Source organism: Daldinia decipiens (genome assembly GCF_022478715.1).
Source record: "Daldinia decipiens strain CBS 113046 unplaced genomic scaffold F4813scaffold_62, whole genome shotgun sequence".
NCBI classification, from domain to species: Eukaryota; Fungi; Ascomycota; class Sordariomycetes; order Xylariales; family Hypoxylaceae; genus Daldinia; species Daldinia decipiens.
The window spans coordinates 21568-34180 of NW_026054605.1; the positions used below are offsets into that span (position 1 = coordinate 21568).

A 12613-nucleotide genomic window follows, 5' to 3' on the forward strand; every position below is an offset into this window, starting at 1 on the left:
CAACGATGGGTGAAAGAATTCTTACCAAATTAGGTAGATCTTGGTATTTGTCAAGGTGTAAGCAAATAGTGACAAAGCAGCCTGGTTGCGCGAACCACAACCTGATTAAGTTGGTTTACTTTGTCTAGGTAGCTCAGTGATTCCGTAGTATGTCAACAGACAGGGTCGGGATTGTCAGATTGTTGTTGTATTCCGAGTAGGTAGTTTTCTGTTCTGACTTAGGTAGCTGTTCGACGATTTGTTGGTATTACTATTGCCGAAATTCATAACTTCCAGGTTAGTAGGACTTCAGAGTTAAGTATTAGATCTTAGTCAATATATCAGCTCTTATTCATGAAGGAGACTTATCATTACCTTGAATAAACTTAGTAAATGTGTATCTACTCACTTGAGCTTGCTCTTATTATTAGAGATATTCCCTGTTTTTCTTTCGTTGTTAGTCTATTTCCATCGTCCTCTGGTATTCATGCCCAATTCCTTGTACCGCGAAAGAGTCGTACATAATAGTGCCTTGGCGTATGGCGAATATGAGCATGATTGTCGGTTCGTAGAAGCTTTTTCTCGACGTGTCTCTCAATTAGCCTTCTCAACTCTACACCGACTTTGTCAAAAAGCGTAAATGCCTAATATGACAAAGTGTTAGAACTATAATACCGCCCAACTCGAAGTAAGATCCTAGAACTTACCGTGTCGTAAGGTATCAACTTCTAGAATTCGGGATTCCAAGTTCTGTATTACGCAACGAGGTGGCATGAGAAGGTTGGTATTTATACGTGTGAGAACAGGGTTGGCGTATAAGAGGAGCTACGTGTTGTGGCAAATCATCAACCTGATATCGGGATTATGATATCCAGGGTGTTACTATTAGGCTGCATTTGCATACAGTGCTGTATATGCATGTTTTGTGACCTTCTGGATTATAGGTTTGTATGTATTCCCTATGAATGCCCAACCACGCTGCTTCACTTCTCTACGTACACGCATGCCAATAGGTATCTTAGAATAACTTCTAGAACACAGACAATGCATAACAATGGTACGTAAGCCTTATCATCTCTTGAATACTTAGCTACAGCGACCTGGCTGACATCACTAATAGGAATTTCAGGACAAGCACGTGCTCCTACGGCTTTGTTATGTAGGGCTAAATGGAGTGGAAGTGGCTGTATAATTCCGTACCATTATTATCATAAAGTTCGTAAACCCGGTATGAACGGCATCGAAAATCAACGTAAACCAAACACAATCTATGTATGGTGGTACGATTTACCATGGTTATTATTATAATTTACATAATTGTTGACGTCGTCGTTTAAACCTCCGGCCGCGTATCATTCGGCGATAGCACTTTATCACCTGCGGATCCCTCCCGCTTCCATTTCGTTGCCGAGGCCCACTTACACGGCAGCATATATGCACCAATAAATCCTTCGGCCATCGAAGCCTCGCTGGCGGGCGGCGGCTAACTGTCACGTTCGCCTGGCTAGCCGATCCGACGATCACTATTACTTGATGTCACTTTGGCTCGCCTCACTATAGCCTCACTAGACGCGCTGTTGATCAGGTCCAGGGATTATCGCGCGGTAGTATGCGAATCAACATCGATCGCAACCACATATTGTGTACGACGAGCAAACTAGTATGCGTGTACATGCTTATACGCAGAACACATTTACTTACGCAGTACCGACCTAGCTGCCGAAGACCGCTGGATACAACTCACTTGGACCGGCCTGGAATGCATGCGGCACATGCGCATCGGTATAAACGAATATCTCGGTAAATATTCTGCAAAACTCTCCTTCTTCCAGTAATCCTTTTCATTATTTTCTTCCACTCGGGACCTTCCCTTTCCCTGCGAGGTAACTCGAAATAAGCGCTGCTGGACTGGCTCATGCAGCGTGATGCGAGACCAGACTACCTGGGTACATCCATCAAGAGACAAGACGTAGTAATGCTTTGTACGACCAGCCTATATCCGGAAGCTCGGGAAACGATCGTTGTAACAGGAGAAGCAACCGGCGAATACGAGTGATTCGTGGATGTACGACGCTGGCTATGGATATACATACATTAAGCATACTACACATGTATTTTAGACAATATTGAACTCCAAATTATGAGGCAACAGGCCATATTTATCGACTGACACAAGTACATCAGTTCACGGCAGTATTAAACCATGGTAATTTCTTATCACGTCTAGCCAATAGTCGCCTGGGTAGCATTTCCCGTGTGGAGGCTCAACAAAATACGGCTAGGCCCGAATCGTGTCTATCCCATTGCTTGCGTTAGCGCCTCTCTTTTCCATTGGTAGTCGATGATTGTCGTCCGTAATACCTCCGGGTCAAGGGATCTTCGACTCCTCCATCCTTAGCCTCTATGTATGTTGGTTAAAAATTTTCACCAAGGAAATCCCCATCACAACACGCAGCTATTGGAAAACATCGAGAAGTGTAAGCTCGCTCTAATGATGCTCGGGCACGCTAAGAGGTATGCATACCTAGTAGGTACCTAGGTAGGTATACCAAAGAGATAAGGGGTATGTACATCCTACACTTTTGACGCCATGCAGCAGCCATGTCTAGCCATATCCAAAATTTAGTCCGGGGTGGGACAATATTAACAATTCTCGGGGTTGACTGGTGAACATTACGCTGTAGACCTCGATTAATTAACTTGAATGGTCTAGCATAATTCAAGTATCTAGTCCGCGCCGTGCTGCGATGCTACCGTACTATGCAAGAGTCTATAAGACGTATTAACAATTAAACTTGACGGGGTATTACCACGGAGAAGAGGCCTGGCTTTGGACATTCTCGACCTGACTACCCAGGTTATGCCTGTATTTGTTCGGTAAGTGGACCCATGCTTGTCTCTTGAGAGGAGACAGTCAACTTATATCAAGTAAACCGAAAACCTCTTTGGCTTTTCGGTGAGATCTATGGAGCTATGACCTGTAATCTGATCCAACAACCATCCGACCTGTCATATATGTGACATCTGGAGCAGACAGTTTCTAGTTAGCGTGGTGCTGAGACGTCCCAGCGTTCTGGATAAAGAGCTAAATAGTGCCAAGCGGATTCGGATCTGGTTCGCCGGGAAGCTGACGGCGATATTGCGGACGCTCTAGCTACTTCTTATACTACGATCCTACATCATATTTCTCTGAAATGTTTCTCCTAGGACCAATATCGCGAGTCTCTTCGTGGTACAAAGTTAGGTGAGGAAGTTGTGTTTCTATTGGAAATGATTTTCACCTCAGCTGCAGGTTGTATGGTTCCCCCACAGGATCACAGGAGTAAAAAGCGGAGTTGATGTAATGATCCTCTTCTTATAACAGGTAGATATGCCACCTCCACGAAAATAATAATAATAAAATGATATATATTTTGGAGCTCTTATGCTAGCATCTGCAGGCTCTGCAGCTCGCATTATCAGCTCGGTCAAAGGTCGAGGAGAAGTCGGAATCCCTCATCTCGGTCGTACCGACTTGGTTCCCTGCACCCCAGATGCGTCATTATAATCAGTTACAGCTAGCCTACTTAGTTAGCTTGCCTAAAGGAGTCGAAGGCTACAGATATATCGCCAATCAGAGCCGTCGTATACTCACAGACCGAGGCAAGGGCAGTTTGTCCAAGGTTCTTCCTTAACCTACATAGTCGACTCCTCCCATACTACCCATATCCGTATAACTATCCCTGGGCGAGCGGGGCGACCTTCGAGAAGCTTTCCACATAGCGAATATGCACATCCCAAGATGCTAGGTCTAGGTTGGCGACAAGACTAAAATATTGGAAATCAACCTGAATAGGCAAGTCGGAGTTACTGTCTTACCGTTGCATACGAAAGGTCTCCATTTGATTCCTTTACGTACCCGGATTCTCGATACTTCCACTGTTGTCTTTATAGCGGGACTGTTATACGCCGGTCAACTGATCTTGCTTCCATGCGTATCTGCGAGATTCGCATTTGAAGAAGGCGTGATGGCATCTGACAATAACTAACATTGAGTTTTATATGTCTATAGAGACAATTGTATTCGCTAGTTCGCTCAAGATCCCAGGTGAGATATTCAAGGAGGCTGAACCAAATCCTCCGCAAATTACATCCTAGTATTTATCCATGGCAGCAGCTAGTCTACTAGAAGAACTAACCTCCTCAGCTAGGTAATTTTTTCTCCGTGGTCAGGACCCCTAAGCTAATTGATGACGTTTAAGTTTGAGGGCTTCGGTATAATCCCCGTATATGAAGATCATAGAGCTAGAACGCCTCTTTTTCTATATCCAGGAGTCATATCCTGAATCACTCTTGGCTAGCTCCCATCTCTTAAATCGATACTAGATGTCTAACGTAGGACAAGGGTTTGGTGAAATTTCTCCGGCATCCCGGTCCGCTTATATCCATCAGTTTCTGTTCGACTGGTGATAGAGAGGGGGACTTTTGTCGAGACAACGCAGCGACAGGCTTGGTATACTACGTGCCGCTTCGTTAACTGCATCCTTATACGTCTTGGCAGCCAGGTCGTTTATCAAGCTTCTTATAGCATTTCCCTTTTCCATACACATCTCGCCTCGGTACATCTGTGATCCTCACTAGGTTAGGGCTCGCCTAATGTTACATACTACGTTGTAGAAGCTTCGTTTGTATTCATCCCACGCTCCACAAGTCATCAATGCCCCGACTGGAAAGCTAGGCTGATTGGGTAGTTTTAATCCCAAACGGACGACTTAAGGCCACCAAAAAGTAATCAAAGAGCGGAATCCGGCTCGCAGGAGATTTGCCAGCCCATGGGTCAATTTGAAGTCGTGGCACCTTTCCACCGCAGTGACCGATGTCCCTCTACGTGCCCGGCGAGGTCATGATCGGCTGACTCCCGCCAAGGAGAAGCATCCGCGTTTGTTGCTTGTTTGTGCTGTACGTACAAGATATGCAGACATATCATATCTATATTTGTGACAGGCAACATTACGACATTGCCAACCCTAAAAGATAGCGTCGCTCAGGGTCCTGTCCCTCTTTGACAACGCCGTTCCCGAACCCCACTCTCTATCAGAAGCCCATTGGAATCATCAGCCCGAAGACAGGCGGCCAATTCCTCCCCTTCGAGGCAGGTAATCAAACCCGGAAGGCCTCATTCCTCATTACTGTACTATGCGCCGTTACTAGTTTAGCAGATGGCCTAACCCCTTCCCTATAGCCAGCCCGCGACACGCCGGTCCATCTTCTTCTCCCCCTACCTACTTGCATGCCTAATCATATTATGTCCCAACTAAGTAACTACAGCCAGTCTCCTTCACCATTTATCTTTCGAGCTGATGGAATTTCGACCGCCAATCCCACCCCGTCCTTTCATTCGGGCTATGTCAGGCTGGCGATTGTTTACTACTGGCCCGCCCTCCTCCGCCTGAGCTGACCATATAGCGGCCCTATATATGTACTGATCCCCGTCGCAATTGTGTCATGCATGGATAGCTCAGTGAACGATCTCCGTAAGGTATCCGAATACATATGTACCTAGATGGTCCCCCTTGAGGCGAAAAAAAAGTTGATGATGTTGCGCTTTTCTCCACCGCTTCCGCGCTTGGGAGCTGATCAGGTCTCTCCCAAGCCTCTCATGTATAAAAGTTTCACACGCAAGGTTGGTGGTTTCGGGCTCTAATCTAATAGTGGCTCTGAGACAATAAATACAAGCTATAACACTTCATAACTCGCCGAAGACAGGTACCCATTTATACCACGAAGGTAATTTCAATATGCGCCATCTTAAGTTCTTTTATCCTCTTAGTTATTGGTAGTTATTGGTATTCCGGCTGTTGCTCCTCGACTTAAAACCGGGACTATTCCTCTTTGACTCCTTCGAATATTTCTTTAGAAAGCCTCCCAAACAGACACAGCGGCCTCGATAATTCATCTTCACAGTTAGAATTCTTCGTCGCCAGAAATAGTTACTCAATATGAGCTCTTCATCATCTCGACGGCGGAAGACTGCTGGCGCGTCCAATGTCATGCTCACGAACGCCGCCTATTTTCCAAATCACAAGATCTATAACGGCGCCTCACCGGGTATGATGAACTATAGCTGCATTAACCACGTGTACTACGCCTTCGCTAACGTAGCGGCGGACGGTTCCGTGTTTGTAAGTTTCAAGTTTATTTGCTTCAAGCTACATACTCCAAAGTTACACACGGCAGGAATCTTGACGTTAATATCTGGTCTAGCTGAGCGACGAGTGGGCAGATACTCAAGCCCCTTGCGACGGTGTCCAAGGCGGGCTTGGATCTTTGATGCATCTTAAGCAGAAGCATCCGCATCTGCAAGTCACCATATCGATCGGTGGCGGCACTTCAAGTGAGACATTCCCAGTCGTTGCCTCGAACGCTCTGCTGCGAGATAACTTTGCGCGATCAGCGCGAGGTTTAGTGGAGGCCTCTGGTATGGATGGTATTGACAGTATGACTTCTCCTTTCCCCTCCCCCCACATCTCACCGGAAGGTTACATCATGTTACATTGCAAATTTACTGATCTCCCGTAATTAGTAAACTGGGAATACCCCATGGACCCCCAACAAGGGGCCGACTTCGTTGCGCTCTTGGCCGCCGTGCGGGTCCAACTTCCGGAGGAACAGTTCTTCGTCACGGCAGCTCTCCCAGCAAGCCGCTCAGTTCTGCATAATATCGATATTGCGCAAGCTGCGTCCTATCTCGACTACGTAAACCTGATGGCGTATGACTTCTGCGGTTCGTGGTCACAGCGAAGCGGGCACCAGGCCCAATTGTACTCGATGAGCAAGGACGAGACATCAGGATCGTCTGGTGTCTCATACCTTGTAGGCCACGGCTGTCCAACTAGAAAAATCTTGCTGGGCATTCCCCTATACGGACGGAGCTTTCTCGGGGTTAGCGGACCGGGACATCGAAACAAGGGCGCAGGAGGCGAAGACGGCATATTCGAATACAGCACATTGCCAAGAAAACATGCCAAAGAATCTGTGGATAAACGGATAGGGGCCGCGAGCTGCGTCGGAGGGGATGGAGGATTTGTCACCTACGATAACCCGGATACCGTCAAGATGAAGGCAGCATACTGCAAACAGAAAGGACTCGGGGTAAGTTTCTGTTGTTCCTTTCTTAAACCCTTTAATTGCCAATGCTACCAAAACAGAATGGTTCTAATTTGGATAATGTAGGGCTTGTTCTATTGGTCCGGACCCGCTGACTCCCGAGAAAAATCTCGAAGCTTGATCGCGGCCGGATTCCGAGCGTTGCATAGTTCGTAAACGAATCAATATTTTGGGCTTTTATCACACCTGGTGAACGGAGTTGAGGCGGTCATCATGACTGTTTGCATTTTCAAGGCGTTAAATTCCTATTTATAGGGCAGATTCATCAAGATTTGGCTTTCCTGGAGACAGCGTATCATGCTTGGATTGCATCACTCAAGAGTTGGAGTTGTTTAAGGAGATACACTGATGGCCTTCTGCATTTTGGACCTGGCGATATCATTATACCTAAGTGCCTAAGTAACAAGCAGGTATACAACATTTGACAGAAACGGGCAAAGACGGGTGCGGGGTTTATATTGAAGATATATTGAAGATACCACAGATACCACAGATACCAGAAGCGCTTCCTTGAGGTTACAAGATCATTGCGAATAGACGGAGGCATAAAGGAGGATTGCATGATGCATTAAGGGGGATTAGGGCAGATTCTGTTGGGAGATGGCTGAGACTCGATAGGCTAGGAAAGAAAGATTTCTAAATATTCTCACCAAATAAACATATGCTTAATTGCAATAAATCTAACCTACAAAATTGTTGGACTTGAATTCCGTGGACCTTCGGTGAGAGGAACCAATTAGGCACCTTTCCAAAAAGAGTAAGTGAAGTTATAGTGCATTCATCTCTGATTGGACCGGATCATCCCGCCTATGCAGAGTGGGGGAGGTGAGCTAAGGTGAGCTAAAGTGAACAAAGGTGAACCAAAACAAATACATAAGGTGAGGGCCGGCCAGGTTTATCGATAAACCAAACGACACGTGATTAGGTATGTATAATACTGGATTCAGCTTTAATGCATACCTAGATACCTAGGTACCTAACCTTATGCGTTAGCGGCGTCATTGTATAAGCTAAGACATTGAAGCTACAACAATATCCAAGACTTGTGGAATACTTGTGGAATACTTCGTACTTCGTACTTCCAAACTACCACGTATGACCCAATGCGACTCACCATAATTAGCTTCTGCTGCTTAAGATGAACGGCATCACATCTGAGCCTCCGTCATTAGACGCAGGTCAGTTCTCTTCTCATCAGTTCTTATGGTCCTTGACTTCTCCATGGAGATATACGAGAAAGGGGCTCGCTGACTAGCTAACACCTAAGACTAGCCGACTATGATCCAATTCAGAACCTCAACCTACTTTTCTCTCATCCTTCTACCGTATCATCTATATCCCGAGTGTCGTCAACCCTCCAATCCCACCACAATGACCTCTCAGCCGAAATATCAAGCCTCCAGACGGCCCAGGCTTACGGACCTAACTCTTCCCTCGAACGCATGCAATCCGCCCAGGCCGAACTCGCTGGTCTCTTCAAGAAGATCGAAACGGTGCGCTCACGTGCTATTCAGACTGAGCAGAATATTACCTCCATGACTGCCGATATTAAGAGACTCGATGGCACGAAACGAAACTTGACTTTATCTATGACGGCCCTTAAGCGGCTACAGATGTTGACTACGGCGTATGAACAGCTGAGAGGACTAGCTAAGACGAGACAATACAGAGAATGCGCGAGTCTTCTGCAAGCGGTACTACAACTTATGCGCCACTTCAATAGTTACAGAAGTATAGACCAGATCGCTACACTCAGCCGAGGTGTGGGCGAGTTACAGAGGGAACTGCTGGAGCAAGTATGCGAGGACTTCGAGATAGCGTTCGCTAAGAGTGAGGTCGGGTCAAGGAAGGCGACACTGGTCGAGGCTTGCGGGGTCATGGATGCGCTCGGGGATAATGCGAGGGCGAGACTAATAACGTGGTACATCAACACCGAGTTGCGGGAATACCGCCAGGTCTTCAGAGGGAATGATGAAGCTGGAAGTTTGGATAATATTGGAAGACGGTACGCTTGGTTCAAGAGGATGGTCAAGAGCTACGAGGAGGAACATGCTGGCATATTCCCACCGCACTGGAGAGTTGGCGAGACTCTGGCTATGGCTTTCTGCGACGGTACAAGAGATGACTATAAGGGTATCTTGGAAAAGAGCATGAGGAGGGTGGACGGTGCCAAGATTGATGTTAACCTTCTCCTGAGTTGTCTGCAGGAGACGATGGACTTCGAGCAGACCCTGGAACGGAGGTTTTCAAACGAGCCACGGGCAAGTATTGATACACTTAGCTCCGCGGACGAAAGAACCCAGAGCTTCAATGGGTCGATATCTGTGGCCTTCGAACCTTACCTAAGTCTATGGGTAGAGTCCCAGGACAAGGCGTTGGCGGCTATGATCCCTAAATACAAAGCCCAACCTTTATTGCCAGCCGACGAAGAGTTTTCACCGCAAGCTGTCATCAGCTCTGCTATCGAGCTCTTCCATTTCTACAAGCTCACTTTATCGCAATGCGCTAAGCTTTCGACGAGTGAGCGGTTATTAGACTTGACGAAGACATTGGCTAAATATCTCGATGAATATGCACAACAAGTGTTGCTCACGATTTTACAGAGATCGGGGCCGGCAGGGACGCCTCTCCATGACATTATCCTTGTCCTGAACACCGCAGATTTCTGGCATGCGAACACGGGACAGCTCGAAGAAAATATCAAAAAACGTATAGACCATGACCTTGTGCCAAAGGTTGATCTATCGTCGCAAGCTGACGCATTCTTGGGAGTCGCCAGTGCTGCAGTTATAGCGCTTGTCAACAAAGTCGAGTCAGATTGCGAGGGCGCTTGGCGTGAGATGAAGAACACGAACTGGAGCAAGATGGAAAGTGTTGGAGACCAGAGTTCCTACGTAGGTGAACTGGTCAGTCATATTAATGCAAAGGTAGAGGAAATTCTAGCTGTTGTGGTTAAGCAGCAGTACGCGCGCGCATTCGCCGACAAGCTAGTGGAACAACTAGCAAACTCGTACATTCATGCCATCGTCCAGTGCAGGCCTATATCCGAAGTAGGCGCCGAACAGATGCTGTTGGATAAGTACGTCCTAACTAAAGCCCTGGAAACCCTGCTCTCGCACCACAACCCGTCTTCCTCGTCGCAGACACCGCACGTGCCGCCAGCAGGCTTTGTCAAGCGCGTCAATGCAACGATGACGCGCATAGACCCGCTCCTGAAGACGCTCCAGGTTCGCCCAAGTCCGCCGGAGGGGCTCGTGCAGGCTTACTTGATCCACGTGGGCGATCGCTCCGATACCAACTTCCGCAAGATCCTCGAACTTAAGGGTATCCGCAAACAGGAGCAGGTGCACTTGATCGAGTTATTCGCCATTCACCGTGACGGACCCGCTAACAGCGGCGGCGGTAAGTTGGTTGCGCAGAGCCCGCTATTGACGCCGCTCCTGAACGCAACTGGGTTCGGCAGTAGTGGGGTGGGCGCGGGCGGCGGCAGTGCCAATAACTTGAACTTAGGTCTAGGCATTGACCGTCTAGCCTCCGGACCTCTGTCAACAGCAGCACAAGGCGCCGCTTCGCGCTTCGACGCAGCCTCCTTAGGAGAGAAGTTGCTTAATGCAGCGCGCGACGGTGTTGAGAGGATGGGTAACCCTGCCGAGCAGGGACAACCAGGGGGCGCTAATGGTAGCAGCGGCTCGGCGCAGAATAATGCGGCCAGCATCAACGAGAACCTGAAGAATTTTGGCAAGTTCTTCCGTAGGGATATCGGCGGCCTAGGCGTTAGGTTCGGGAAGAGGGACGGGAGCGCGGATGAGCATCAGGGAGGACGATGAGTGAAGGGGTTAAATAAAGGGATGAAATAGGATAAATCTTACCTTTATGAGAAGGGTGTACATATGTACTCGTTGACTTCGAGTAGATAATGTTTATGTGAATACTTGATAAGGTTCCTGTCTGGTCAAAATCCGAGCCTGGTTAATTCAACAGTAAAGCACTTATTTCTACCGGCTGCCTTAATATAGAGATTGAACTTGGTGCATATATGCGTAGGCAAAGAACAGTTCTATATATACTAGTTGAACTGGATACACGGACGAGCAATTCTGCCATCCTACCACGCCTATTCCGAGCCCAGCTGTTCCAACAGATAAGCATGATCCAATACAAAGGAATTCGTGACGGTATGTCACATAGCTCCACACAATCCCACCTGTTTCCTCTTCTTTGAGCCTTCAGGCAATGCTTCATCCTCGTATCTTCATCGCTCATAGAACACTGACTTCAACTTGACCTAGTCGAGGCAATTCCTACTCATTTATCTGTTTCCAAATTTTGATTTAAGCTTGAGCCTTCCAGACTCTCTTGACGGCTTCGGTTAGACCGACATCGTTTGTCTCGAATTCGTATAGGCCGACACCGACGAGGGCGGTGGCAGCGTTGAGGAGCCACATGGCGGCCTTGCGGGACTTGGGGTAGCGGCTGGTAGGAATATAGTCGACAAGGACGGATTGGAAGCCAAGGTGGCTGTGGACTAGCAATAGAGAGCATAGAATTGCGTCGAGGCCGGGGTTTAGCGAACCTCCGGCGAAAGGCGCAATGGTAAGCGGGATGATACCAGCGGCTACGAGACGCTCGAAGGTCCAGTGGTATGAGCCATGGGAGGGGCTAGTCTCGGGGACCGGCGCTGGGTCGTTGACTGTTGTCCGGAGGGTTAGCGATAATTTTTCTTTTCTTTTCGCTCTTCCTAGTCTTGCATATTCACATCCCCCTTATAGACGATGGGGTATTTTGAATATAACGATTGGTAATGGGAAAACAAAGAATCGCATACCAGATCCCTTGATAACCTCTAAGAGCGCATTGAGTTAGCAAGGACATATTAATATGGCCAAGATCGCAATGCGACCGGTAATAACGTACGAGGTCCCGGAGGTAATAGGTTTCTTCTGCTAGAAGCGTGGAAGGCAGCAACACGCGCGACATCCTTCGAAACCGTTGGTCGGATCAGCTGCTGTTTGGAGAATGTGGTGGTTGCGGCTCGTCGGGTCGAGGCGGCTAAAGCAGTCTGCCGGAGCAGCACGGGACGAACGAGGGAAGCCATTGAGAGAGACGAGAAGATAGTTTGAGGTTATCTGTCTTCGCTCAACTAGTCTCTAGGTCCCTGATACGTATCGAGGGTGGGAGAAGAGAGGAAGTATAGATTAACGGTATTAACGGTAGAGTGGAATTTGAGGCCGACGATGATGCGTTCGAATCAAAGGAATGCGAAATTCCCACATGTTCATTGCCGAGGACCGAATGAAATAAGTTAATTCTGATTGGTTGAACTTGCCCGGGAAAAGCCTGGCTACCTTGTACCTTAGTATGTAGGTATCTAGGTACCTCCTAGGAATTACATAATGCCCATGTACATAGGTACCTACCTAGGTTAGGTACCTATGGAGGTATAGATAATCGATAAGATATGCACGTAATCTCAGACCCACTAAATTTT

At 47.6% G+C, this 12613-nt stretch overlaps 3 protein-coding genes across 3 annotated transcripts; 2 read left to right on the plus strand and 1 right to left on the minus strand.

Annotated features, from left to right (window-relative positions):
- Positions 1-5687: 5687 nt before the first annotated feature.
- On the plus strand, positions 5688-7351 carry F4813DRAFT_303048 (glycoside hydrolase family 18 protein). Its single transcript, XM_049240792.1, has 4 exons — positions 5688-6140; positions 6223-6454; positions 6542-7110; positions 7192-7351. Exons 1-4 carry the CDS (start codon positions 5958-5960, stop codon positions 7279-7281), a joined length of 1074 nt encoding a protein of 357 aa, XP_049094613.1. The 5' UTR covers positions 5688-5957; the 3' UTR covers positions 7282-7351.
- Positions 7352-8263: 912 nt separating this feature from the next.
- Positions 8264-10952, plus strand: F4813DRAFT_394459 (Vps53-like protein; the record flags this gene model as incomplete). The annotated part of the gene is made up of 2 exons (XM_049247570.1): positions 8264-8303; positions 8398-10952. 2 exons carry the CDS (start codon positions 8264-8266, stop codon positions 10950-10952), a joined length of 2595 nt encoding a protein of 864 aa, XP_049094614.1.
- A 177-nt stretch (positions 10953-11129) lies between these two features.
- F4813DRAFT_303127 (CybS-domain-containing protein) lies at positions 11130-12589 on the minus strand. The gene is made up of 3 exons (XM_049240793.1): positions 12040-12589; positions 11951-11968; positions 11130-11815 (listed from the first exon to the last, which is right to left on the minus strand). The coding sequence occupies exons 1-3, from the start codon at positions 12218-12220 to the stop codon at positions 11457-11459; spliced, it is 558 nt and encodes a 185-aa protein (XP_049094615.1). The 5' UTR covers positions 12221-12589; the 3' UTR covers positions 11130-11456.
- Positions 12590-12613: the final 24 nt, after the last annotated feature.